Below are 12,886 nucleotides of genomic sequence, written 5' to 3'. Positions count from 1 at the left end.
TTTCTTTCCCTTGGCAGAAAGTTGTGCGGGCGCCCGCCCCCGGCTGCCCGGGGCGAGGCGGCGCCGGGCCGGGCGGGGGGGGTGTGCGAGCGGCGGGCCGGGTCCGGGTCCGGGGCGGGGCAGGGCGGCAGGGCCCGGCCCCGGTGATGTCAGCCGGGACGGGGGAGGAGAGGAGGGGGAGCGGGAGCGGCCGCCCGTGTTCCGGGTCAGGCGCGGGAATGCGCGGCGGCGGCCGGCAGCGCTGCGCTCGGTGCCCCGCGATGCCCCTGCCGGGAGGGCAGCGGCCCGCCGAGAGGTACTAGGGGGACGCCCCCGGTTCCGCCCCGCTCCGGCTCCCGCCCATTGTTCTCCCGGGGCCGCCGCGCTCGCCCGGGGCTGCTTCCCGCCGGCGGCGGCGGCGCGCTGGATGCGGCTTGCGGCCGCTGGCTCGCCGGGACCCGCGCTGCGCGGCGGCGGAGCGGGCAGCAGCTCCCGCGGCCGGCGGCGAGGAGGGGGCGGCGGTGAGCGGCGGCGCCCGCCCCGCGGCCCCCGGCGGCGGGGCGATGTTCCACTGCATCCCCCTGTGGCGGTGCAACCGCCATGTGGAGTCCATCGACAAGCGGCACTGCTCGCTGGCCGCCGTGCCCGAGGAGATCTACCGCTACAGCCGCAGCCTGGAGGAGCTCCTGCTGGACGCCAACCAGCTCCGCGAGCTGCCCAAGGTGAGCGGCAGTGGGAGCGGGGGGACAGGTGAGCTGCCCCGGCAGGTGCCTGCTCCGAGGCGGCCGTCAGGGGCTCCTGGGGCCGTCGGTCTGTGGTAGCAGCCCTTGGAGTTAAGGGAAGAGCCGGAGTTTCAGGTTAGCGTTTTCCCGGAGTTAGATGGGGAAATGAGCTTTCGCGAGCAAAACCTGGAGATCCGCGTCTTGCGGAAGGATAGGTCCTGTTGGAGGGCAGGGGGGTTGGTGCCGGAGTCGCAGGACATGAGTGTATATTGTGATTAACATGCACGTCATCGGAATTACGAGACCTTGGAGGGTATTCAGCCCTCCCCTTTTTTTCCCCTTTCAGTAGATACTATCTGCTCCTTACATGGGAAAACCAAAACCCTCCAGCAGATAACCGCGTTCCCGTTTCTGCCTTCTGCTCCTGGAAAGTTCGTTGTGCAAAACACGAGAGACGAATAAGCCTTTTCTGTGTCTCCGTCTAAGTCCCGCACACTTGTCAGTGTTTTGCTTCTCACTTGAAGCATGTAGTCAGAGTTTTATGCATACTGTGTTTTTGGTATTATTGTCAAAGGTGAATTCACTTTAAATTCAACATGGTTTTGAAACCTTGAGGTGGTGCCTGCCAGTGAGCCTCTCCAGGTGGCACTTGCAGATTTTGCCAGAGGGACTCCAGCAGAGTGATTCCATCCAGGGAGGCACTGCGGCTCCACAGATGCAGTGTGAGTGTGAGGCATGATCGACTTCTGACTTGAGGACCCACGGGCTTTTTAACCCGTGTTTGTTCTTTAAACTTCGGACAGCTCAGAAGCCTTTGTGAGCTGTGGTTGGTAGAGTTTGACACGGGAAGTGTTACCTGGAAGCTACATCTTAAAACTCTGTGTACTCTTACTAACTTGGGATCCAAGAAGCTGAAGTCACTAGCCAGAGGTTTTTCAAAAGCACCTTTGTTTGTACCTGAATCAAAGTTACTCTATTCATACCCAGACTTAAACAGCCTTACTTTTTTCTTTTTGAAATTCGGTGCACTCACATACAATCTCTTTTTTCAGTTCTACATAGTAAGAGTAATTGTAGTGTCTAGGTTTTCCTTCAGACTGTTGTAAAAATATTCAGTTGAACTGATGTGTTAGATTTGGCTCTTTCTTTTGAAAAACCTAGGCACAAGTTTGCATCTTGTTGTGACTGAACTCTTTATCCTTCTGAAGTAGAGCAAAACTGGTTTACATAGCCTGTGTGTAGGTGCTATTTTTACTTCCAGCAGTTTTTACTGGCTTTGTGCACAGACCAAACTCAGGAGTCCCTTTGTACCAGACCTTTCGTCTTAGTGTTGGTTTTCAGGCTTGTACACACCATGTTACAGGGGTGTTTAATGTGCGTGTGACTAAAATCCCGTTGAAAGCTGTAGCTCTCTGATTTTTTAAAGAAATAATAAATCCGTCACCAACTGGTTGCTGTGTACAAATGTAAAGATGATGTTTGTTCATGGTGTTATGTTGTATTAATTTCTGTAAGAAGAGTGCAACTGTTTATTGTTTCTCTTCTATTCCTTGAACTGTAATATATAAAATAGCCTTTTTTTGCCCTGTGATGGTTAAAAAGACCACTGCTTTCCATTAGTTACATGTGACTATGCATTACATCCCATACATGTAAGAAATAGCTGAGGGGGTTAAAAAACTCCAAAAACCGACCTAGGCTTCTTGGCATTGTGGTGGAATCAAGCAAAAGTTAAAGTTAGAAAGGAGGGTTTTTTTTTGTCATTTTTTTGTAATGTGCATGGATCATGTTACAGGAATGCCTAAATATACTGCAGGAATACGTGTGTGGGTTTTTAGCTGGACTAGGAGGAATCTGATGGAATACAGCCACAGAAACATACTTGTATCTGTCCTAAGTACTTTGTGCCTTGTCAGCAATGCAGGGAGGCACTTTTATTGGGGCTTCCTGCCCGAACCTATGAACTTTCCTTGTCAGTTCCTTATTAATGATTTCTGATAAGTGGAATATAGCGCCATCACCTCATGTAAGTGTTGACTCTGCAGAATTTAGAAGTACAAAAGTAGAACTGCAGTCATGAATGTGAAACTAATCTACTGAAGGTGAAACTGATGGGAAGAGCTCTGTTCAACTTTTCTACCAGGAGATAGTTCTAAAAGTTCTCTTCTAGGAATCTGGTTGAGGAGAGTCACGGAAGATCTCTCTCAGTGGGAGGTAGCTAACAGCATACATTGCTCATTCCTGTTATATGAAAAGGGTAGTGTCAATGCAAAGTACAGATACAGAATTGGAAATCAGTGCAAAAAGCCTGGGTAGACCATACCTCTGATAGAGAATCATGGGGGAAAATCATCAGAGAGTGTAATTAACGAACTGTTAGGCCAGAACAGATAAAAGTGGTCGTTACATCCTTAATTTAGTGTAACTCATTGTATTAGTCTGACCTTATCTCCATTAAGTTTCTTCTCTACGTATGTAAAGGCAGTAACACGAAGCTAGATTTGGGCTTGGTTGAAGCTTAAACAAGTCAGAAGAATTGTGTAACTCTCAGTGGCTGGTTGGTTAGGTGTTTTTCAGTGCTTGATGAAGTCCTGAAGTTCACAGTGATCTGTGCCAATTCCTGGTGAATCACCTGTAGGCTGTGCTGATGCCATAATATAATCCCTTAGCACTGATAAGGTGTTTGTGTTGCTGGGATGGTTGTGATGCCCCTTAGGAAATTGCTGCTGTAAAGCCTCACCTTGCACAGTGAAGAATCGCCCTGTAAGCTCTGTCACTTGCAGCAGGCAGCAGAAGTTGCTGTGGATGGAGGAGGAGGAAACCCCAGCTCTGCTGCTCAGCTCTTCATTGTGCACACAGGTAGTTCAGACTCATTTTCCCAGTGTGGGCAGCTGTGGTCTGAAAGGTCTATTACAGCAGGCACGAGGTCTGATGCTTCTCTGAAATTGAGTAGATATTGGTGACTTCTTTTACCGGCTTTGCCATTGCTACAAGTCAGACAGTGATGATGGCTTTATTTCTAGATATCCACTTTCCATCCACTTGCATATTTGTTTTTTCATCCCTCCAAATGAAAAGCTTTCTGAGGGAGATAAGTATCAGCAAGTGGCATGATGAAGTATGTGGACCTGCTGCATTTCTCTCAAGCTGGTGAGGCAATTTGTGTTGGATGCACACGCTTTCCCCCTTCTCCCCGGTTCTCTCTGTCCCCATTTCTATCAAGTAGCAATAAAAGGTGTTCTTTGGTTGGTTTGATCCAATATATCAGTAGAAGAATATACTCTAATACACCCTAATATCTCCATTTTGAGATACAGAAGTAGTCATAGGCTTTGTTTAATTTGCAGTCTTTCCTAGCATACTTAAAACCTCCCTTATTCTATAATGAGCTGGTAGAACGTGGCATATGTTAGGGTGTTAATGAAAAAACCCAACAGAAAGAACACACATAAAAATCCTTTCAAAATATAGAAGACAACTTAGAGAATTGTTGTAGTGTCTTGAAGGAAAAGGACTAGCAGAATGACCCAGCACTATTGGTGAATTATATATTATGAGAGTCATGTGAAGTATCCTCAGGTAAAATAAGAAATTAGCTTGAATCATGTTGAGGGAATTACATTGCTAGTTTTTTTGTAATGCAAGCTGACCAAAATGTATGGTAGAACTCTTCAGCTTTTTCTAAGGGGAGAGGGTAGGAAAGATTCATCTGGAAAACACCTGAAATGTCTGAGAAGCAGAGATAGGTGGATGTCATTGCCCCCATTATTTCTACTCTTCCCCATGTTTGCTTCCTTGTGCATTAATATGTGGAAAATATTAATTTAATATTAAAAAAGAACTGTTTCTCTGACTCCCTTTTCCCTACAAATACCATTTTTTCACCAAGCTCTATCTGTCAGCATTTCAAGAATACAGGGTAATAATTTTTATTTGTAGAGTAATTTAAAAGCTTTTTATATAATTTTACTGCTGCGCCTTTGGTTTCCCATGTCAGTAAGTGAATCTTTGTCAAGCTTTCCTTCTTAGCTGCTCTGCTGGATACCTGGGCCCTTCTTCGCTCCATTCCCCAGTTACGTGATACAGAACTTGTGCTTATGTTGACAGCGACCTTTTTCTGTCATTACCTCTGGTGTCTCAGACTCCTCACCCTGCATATTCATACTTTCCCATCCTCCCCCATCCCTCATGTTCCAGGATCTTGCTTATTTCCTCCAGCCTAGAGAGCTCTGTCTGCCGTCTGTTTCTGACGCTTTGCTTCCTCTCCTGTCCCTTCTGTGCTGGGTTCTTGACTGCCCTTGCGAACATCTCTTTTCTTTGTACTTCTGCTCTTTCCCCTTCCTTTCTGCTGCCTCTCAGGTTCCCTCCTCTGCTCTTGCCCTTCTTGCAGGATAAGCCAGCCTGGTGGGATGTGCTGGAGGAACAAGCTGTATACTATTAAGCTGCTGGTGGTTTTCCACAATAATGAAGTCTCTCTGAAGCCTTTCTCAGCAGATGTGGCTGTTTTCCCACAGAACAGCAATTTCTAGCTATCAGCATGCTTCTCGCCACTTCTGTTTTACAAGACAAATTAAAGAGCTGCACCCTTTGGTCTGAAGAGGATGGGCTATGTATAGAGCTGGTGGTAAAGTGTAGCTCTTAACTTGCTTAAATAATTCCTTCCTCTGTGTTGGATCCCAAGTGCCTTCTGTTGATTATTTTGTGTATCTGATTTTATTGGAAAAAAATGTAAGTGGTTGCCAGTGTGCATAGAGTGACTTAAAAATGTAGTTTGTGTGTTTTTTTCTAAACCTGTAGCATTTTTATTTTCCTTGGGAGTGAAAACTTGAAGAATTTTTCAACTCGGGCTGTAATGTATAGTATATCATTTGCTGCACGTCAAAAACTATTCTTCACTGAAGAGTAGGCTTTCTGGCAAATTGCTTTGATAGAAGAAAATAACACATTCTGCGTGATGCGTTTCAATAGCTTTTCTAATGAAAAGCATCAGATAAAAATAAAATGCTTTCAATTCTATAGATCAGTCTGTAGTTGATGAAATGTTGTTTTCTACTCCTGTACATTAGAATTTAAGGGCAAATACATCCTGTCAGCTTAATTTCTCCGTGACTCAAATTTGCAGTACAAAACTGAATCCCTGCATTTTTATTTTTTCAGTGATTTAAAAAAATAACAACTTAGGAACCCTTGAATGCAGTATTATATTTTGGCCTTTGTATTAAATCACAGCATTCTTTGCATTTGTGGGTGGTGGAAATAGCTTATAACTCTTGTTTTGCTGCTGTTTTGTCTTGCTGCTGCTGCTCAGTTCTTTAACTCAAAGAATAAAGACCACTTTCCCGTGGTACTTCTAGCAGATGTTGTTTATGGAAAAACTCCAGTGGAAAAAAAAATAATAAAAAAAAATAATTCTATGCACTTAGATTAGCCTAAGAGTCTGAGGAACTTTTTTTTTTTTCCCTTTGAGGAATGATTTTTATGTAGCATTTGTAAACCTAAAGTAGTCCAGCTCTGAATCATTTTGCATTTCTGAGCTTACAAATCGTATCTGTCATCTGTAATTTTTCTTCTTGGTGTTATATACTAAAGCTTCTCTGTAGAGTTACTAGATAGAAGTGAGACCCTTTTCCTGAGAGACCTGGTTAAACCCTGGCCTCTTCCCGTGCCCCAGTTTCTTTGCTAGAAATGCTGCTGGTCTGCTGCTGCTTGACATTCAGCACTGTTGGTGTCTCTGTTATGTGTGGTGTTGAAATCCAGGGTCCTGTTATCTTACCAAAATCATGTGAAAGCTCCTTAAAAAGCAGTCCCTCTGTTCTTCTCATACCACACCTTTGTCTCAGGAGAAAACCTGTTCTGGGCTGAATTTCACTGTTCTAGCATTGTTTCTATCATTATGCAACCATAAGCCTGAAAGACACTTGTTTGGTCAGTGGCTAGTAATCTGTGGCAAGACATGATTATTTTACTATACCTCTCTTTAAATTCGTGTTTATGGCTGCTTAAGTTGTACATAAATAGGAACTTTATTTCCTTTTTTTTAAAAAATGCATAGCTCTCCTTGGGTTTGGAGAGATGTGGTGGGATATCTCACATGGCAGTAGATGAACACAGGCTCTTTAAGGACAGACCAGGAAGGCAAGGATGGGGAGTATCCCTTCAGATGAGAGAGCAGCAGGGATATGTGAGTTTTTGCTTTGGGATGGATGACAGGACAAATGAGAGCAGGTTGGGATTAGGGGATGACGTTGTTTTGGGTGTCTGCTGTAGACTGCTTCATCGGAATGAAGTAGTAGATGATGCCTTCTTCAGATAACTGGAAGAAGTCCCATGTTGTCAGGCTCAGGTCCTCACATGGGTCTTGAACAACGTGACACCTGGAAGGACATAAGCAATCCAGGAGTTTTCTGAAGTGTGTTAATGGCTTCCTAATGCAGGTGCTCAAGGATTTAATGGACAGAGGTGATCTGTTGGACCTCATACTTGAAAAGAAGAAAAGACAGGCTGAGATGCGAAGATCAGGGTTGTAGTAGCTGTAATGACCTTGGCCATCTTGGCTGTAGTAATCATGAGGTGGTGGGGTTCAGGGTTCTGAGAGGAAGGAACAGGACAATAAACAGCATCTTGAGAAAACAAACTTTGGTATGTTTAGGATTCTGCTTGTAAGAGGTTGGTAAAAAAGATGTTTATGCTGCCATTCAGCAGGACAGGGAGAGGATGGAGAAACAGGCAGAGAGGAATGTCATGAAGTTCAGTAAAGAGGAATACACCTGCACCTGGAGAGAAATAACCCAGTTCTCCAGTGTAGGCTGAGGGCCAACCATCTGGAAAAGAGTCTTCCAGTAAAAGGCCATGGGTAGCCTGGTGGACAGCTTGGCCATCAGTCAGCAATGCTCCTTCAGGACAGAGAGAACCAACAGTATCCTGGGCTGTGTAAAGCAAAGTACTGCCAGCAGGTGATCCTCGTCCTCTGGCTAGCACTGGGGAAACAGACCTGGACTGCTTTGTCTAGTGCTGGGTATCCCAAAAGAAGAGGCATGGGCATACTGGACATACACTGTGGGGGCCACGAAGACTGTTAAGAGCTTGGAGCATCTCCCAGGAGAGAAGGCTAAAAGAGCTAGAATAGTTCATTTAGCCTTGAGAAGAAAAAGGCTCATGGTTGCGTATAAATACGTGTTAATCAGCACGAAACCTTGCTTGGGGTGCCCTGTGACCTTCCAAGAAGCAGTGGGCAAATATGAAAATACTTTTTTACTGTGAGGATGGTCAAACACTGGCAGAGATTGTCGAGAGAGGTTGTGCAATCTCTGTCCATGAAGATGCTGTAAATCTGACTGGACATGGTTCTAGGTGACCCATGTTTTGGTGGGGAGGGTGTGCACTAGGTGATTTCTAGAGCCCCTTCCAACCTCAGCTGTTGAATGATTCTGTAGGGGACATATCAAAAACCTTGCCTGTCTTTAACTTGGGTGTTTTTAATGATACAGGTTGAATTGCTGTGGTTTTCACAGTTTATTCACCCTCAAATGTTTAGTTGTTTTAATTTCTACATTGATTGTGTCACGGTGTTTCTGCACATCTTGCTGTAAATCTTTAAAGAAATACCACTGTATGATTTGAACAAGTATATATTTACAGTTAGCATCAGAGAGAGAACTGTGCCAGTGGGTGAGGCTGAAGCAGACTGCATGCACACAGTAAAAGTAGTTTTACTGAAAGTTCAAGAATTTTTTAGCATGACAAATGCTATTTGAAATATTTGCTAAGAACACCTGCAGCTTTACAACTTCAGTATCTTGAAAATATGTTACCTTTTGTAACCTATTGTGAGTATAGTCACTTAGTATTATCACACAGTATATGCTTGAATTATTAAAATCCATAATGGTTTGTAGAGAAGCAGCATTGGATCCTTATATTAACATATCTCTAAACATAGAGCTCTGTGTTGAAGGCCGCAAAGAAGTTTATTACCTGATAAGTATATCTAGGTTTTCTCCTCCTAGTTTCCAGATTTTTCTGTATGGCTTCAGACTTGAAGCAGTACTTTACCTTTTGACATCAAATATGAAAGACCACAGTCTGATGGGAGCAGAGGAAGAACTTAGTCTCTGTTTCCTAAACTAAGGAAAATCATTATCTTCCCTCTTAGTGTCCCTGAAATTGTTCAGAGGGTTTATGAAGTCTGCTTGGTTTGAAATATTTTCTAATGGCAGTTTTGAAATATTTTCTAATGACAGTTTTTTGTAGTAACAGCTCAGCTCTAGACTTTTGACCTGAGTTGGAAGAAAGTAATTAAGTAATATTTCAATACCTTTAACTTTTTTTTTCTTTTTTGTAAGGTGTGTACTTTTTTAGTAAACTGCTAGCATTCCCTTCTCTTTGTTTTGTACATAGTTTAGACAAGGTTTGTGGGCAGAAATTATACATGTGTACCTCTAAAATAAATTTTATGATTATGCATAGAGTTATTTTTCTAATTATATCAGTTTGTCTAAAAAAAGACATTACCTCCTGCCAACAGTCTTGTATACTGGAAAAATTCATGCTAGAATTAGAGAGATTAATGTGGGCTTTGGTTGGTTGTTTATTTTTTTTCCAAATGGCAAATGCATTTAACTGCAATGAATCTGTATTTCATTTTAGTAGATGTTTTCTGGCCTCTCTTAAAGGCAAAGGTAGTCCCTCTCACCACTGTGCTCTAACAAACAGCTTTAGCATGGAGTGCTCTTTCACCTTTGTTGCTTCTACTTAATTGACATAAAAGAGAAAGTAAATCCTTGCCTGCCAGGAACAGGATGAGAACAACCTGGTCAAGGCGCTGCTTGGTAGCACAGCATTTTGATTTAGTGCTGCAGTATATTGGTTTTTGAGAGTGAATTGTCATCCCCTGTTTGCTTTTTAAAAGGGATGGTAACAACTGAGACTAGGACCTGCAATTGGCCCATCCTTGTCAGTGGTTCAGAAAATGGCAGATGCTTTGAAAATAGAGTGTCAGAAGCATAGCAGGTTGATGCTGAATACCAACTTCAGCGAGGCATTGATATCACTTTTGCTCTGTCTTCTGTAGGCCTTCTCCCAAAGCCCTTCCTGCCTGGCTGATCTTTCTGCTGGGCTTTAATTTCAAGTTCCCATTGGAGGGAGAGACAACAGTTGGAGCATCTGGTTCTGTTTAGGATATGTGTCCATGAACTGTGATCTTTCATTAATATTTTTCTCTTGTTGTGAAATACAGCAATTTTGTTAAAGTTTTGTATGGACTCCTGCTTGTATGTCTGCCTCCATAATGTCTTTCATTAATATTTGTGATGACAAAGTTGGTAGTACTACGCTGAGAGACCAAAGTACAACTTGAATATATTCTTCATACATGGTTGTGTGTATGTGAATCAGTCTTCCATGATGCCAAATGTTCTGTTGCCAAATGTATGTAACAGTTCTGGTTTTGCTCATGGCGAATGTGAAGACAGAATTAGAAACCTCAGCTGCATGGAGTACTTGTCCATTTGCCAACTTGCCACAAAACAGGTGGGCAGAGGTCTGTGTGCTGCTGTCCATCACCAGCTGCTGCTGCTGCATCTCTTCATGGCTGTAGAGGAAATCCATTAGCTGCTTCTTTGATTCGGTTGCATAATGACCCTGCTGTGCTGCACCGTGAGTTTGTCCCTGCCCTAAGAAATTGTCTCAGTATCTCAGGGAATATTTTATTTGAAAATTAAAGTGTGTTGTGCCCAAAGGATCACGTGGGATCCATATTTGTGAAACCCTGTTGCCCTTGCCAGCTGTCTTTGCTTGCAGGTGAAAGCGGACAGAGTGACTTGAGGGGTCCTGATGTTGCTAGTAGGCTTTGTGGGAGATTCCAAACTGATAATGCCCATGCTAGGCTTCACTGGAGTCTGCTAAGATCTCTTTTCACACTTCATGAATGCAGGGTAGGATTCATCTTCCTCAGCATTTTATCGTGCAGCTAGTTTGGATGTGCTTCTACAGGAAAGGTGCCTGTTTTCTGTGCTCTTGCTGGTTTTCCTCAGTGCTCCCACCTGTGTTACTGGCAGAAGTCTGTGGGTTGGATTTTAAGACAATGATGTACAGGATTGCATCCTAGAAAGAGGTTTTTGCTCACAAGTTAGTTGTGGATTTTGACTGAGGGTGGATGTCTTGTGGCTCGAGTGGAGTGCATTACAGCTTGCTGAGAGCTCCAGACTGGTATGTCCACTGGCTGACCAGAGTAGAAGTGATGTTTGACATCCCACCCGGTGGTGAGTGCAGGGTGCAGAGTCCGATCTTTTTGGAATCCTTAGCACTGAGTGGTCCCTTCTGATAGTCTGTCAAAGGCCATTTTGTTGATGACTTCCACAAAAGTGGAGAGGAATGAGGAAAAGCTCGCCCTTCCCTCTTTACCTTTGCCCTTCAGGCAGATGGGGAATGTGCATATATGCTTGTGGCAGAGCCTGGTTGTTAAACCCATTCTGAGGAAGCAGAATGCTTGAATTCAGTGGTGCTGCTTCTTTATGGGATTTAATCCTTGTTTTCCTCATGGTGTCCTGACCACCCAGCAGTGCATTCACCTAAAGTGAGTTGGGCTTCCTCTGCTCTCACTGAAGCTGTGCAACAATGCAGACAGAATGATAACTTCTAGGGGCCAAAAGCAAGGGACTAGGGACCTTGTTGGGGAGCAGCTATGTTGCAAGGTTTTTTCATGTATTTGATGCCTTATCTCTTGTTCACTGCTTTGTTTAGCAAAATTACCTCTTCTACTTGTGCTTGCCTGAAGAAAGACCTCAGAAAAGGATCTTTCTGAGGCAGTATAAAAAGTGTGTGGAAGGATTGACTGCAATTTCCCTTACCTGAATACTGGAGGAGGACACAGAGCTGGTGGTAGGAAGTAAACAGATGAAATGGTGTCCCCATTGATTTTTGTTTACAATGGAGGAGAAGAAAATGGAGCCTAAAGTAACATTTGAAACAAGAATGCATTTAAAAATTAAACTATGTTCAAATTAATATGTGCCACTTATTTCTAAAGCACAGATAACCTTTAGTTGGTCATTTGTAAGTTTGGAAAAAGGGAGAAATAAATACAGATGTACGTACTTAAGAAACAGAATCTAATAACATCTTACTTATAACATCTAATAACAGGCTTACTTAATTAATTTTAATATAATAATGTAATTGCCCGAAGAAGCCTTAAAAGGCTGAGGCAGCATGTGTATGTGGAAAATCCATATTGGCGTCTGAGGGAAATTTGACATAAGAGCAAATGCTTACAAATTGTTAATCTTGTCAGCAACAGCTCAAGTGCCTGCAAAAAAACCCAACCAAACAACCTGAAGAGAAAAACCACCAAACCCTCATCCTATCTGGTGTGTATGTAACCATGAAACAAGTTAATTTGCAGTTTTCTTTCTCCTTTACATCTCATTCTAATTTCTACTGGTAATGCTAGCCCATTGTGAGAATTAGGCAGTGCATTCATAAAGGTTCTAATTTTAATTCTCTTCACTGCTAGTAGTAGCCTTTTTTTGGAAATGTTTTGTTTAACACAGTAAACATTTAGTTACATTTTAGTTTGTTTTAGTTATGTATCCTGTGCTGGATGGGTTTGCAGTGTGACATGTCTCTAGCACTGCAAAGGCTCTAGCAGCTCAGATGTTGCTGAAAAGTTGCTTCTCCCCTTAAACATCATTAGCTGCAAATATGTCTTTGTTCCCTCCTGTGTGTTTTACTTCTGTTATTGTTTTAATGTATTTCCATTTATGTTTTTTTTTATTCCCATCAGCTAAGGTGGTGAATTTTCAGGGAAAATTCTCGGGCATGAATATTTTTTGTTTCAGGAGAGAGTCATTGAAAGAAACACAGAGATACATTGTCTTGGCCACTTGCAGGGAAGAAAATATCCTACTGGTTTGGCTTAATTCTCTTAACTCTTTTTTCCCTAGAATTGAGTGCCAGTTGTAGTGGTATTCTTAAAAAAAGAAAGGCATAAAAAATAAGGGCTGTTGGGATCACACTGTCTGTTTATACTTTTCAGTGAGTCATGCACTTCTGTTACTTTTTTGCTTCAGTTGGCTGACATCGACCCAATTTAGTCAGAGTGAAGGTTTTTTTTAAATATGTGCCCGGGTGAGAGAGGCTTGCTTGGTTTTCCATTGAGAGAAGGGATCTGTTCAAGATGTATGTTC

At 43.2% G+C, this 12,886-nt stretch overlaps 1 protein-coding gene across 1 annotated transcript in view; it reads left to right on the top strand.

Annotated features, from left to right (window-relative positions):
- Positions 1 to 519: 519 nt before the first annotated feature.
- LRRC1 (leucine rich repeat containing 1) overlaps positions 520 to 12,886 on the top strand; it is a 70,348-nt gene continuing 57,981 nt past the window's right edge. Inside the window, exon 1 of the mRNA XM_005518104.3 lies at positions 520 to 701. Within this exon, the coding sequence (XP_005518161.1) occupies positions 543 to 701 (159 nt within the window). The 5' untranslated portion in view covers positions 520 to 542. The remainder of the gene's footprint in view (positions 702 to 12,886) is intronic.

Source organism: Pseudopodoces humilis, chromosome 3 (assembly GCF_049639895.1).
Source record: "Pseudopodoces humilis isolate 2021_Gansu_Grassland_sample_001 chromosome 3, ASM4963989v1, whole genome shotgun sequence".
NCBI classification, from domain to species: Eukaryota; Metazoa; Chordata; class Aves; order Passeriformes; family Paridae; genus Pseudopodoces; species Pseudopodoces humilis.
The sequence above is the reverse complement of the archived record's forward strand: the minus strand, read 5'-3'. Positions and strand labels throughout refer to the sequence as shown.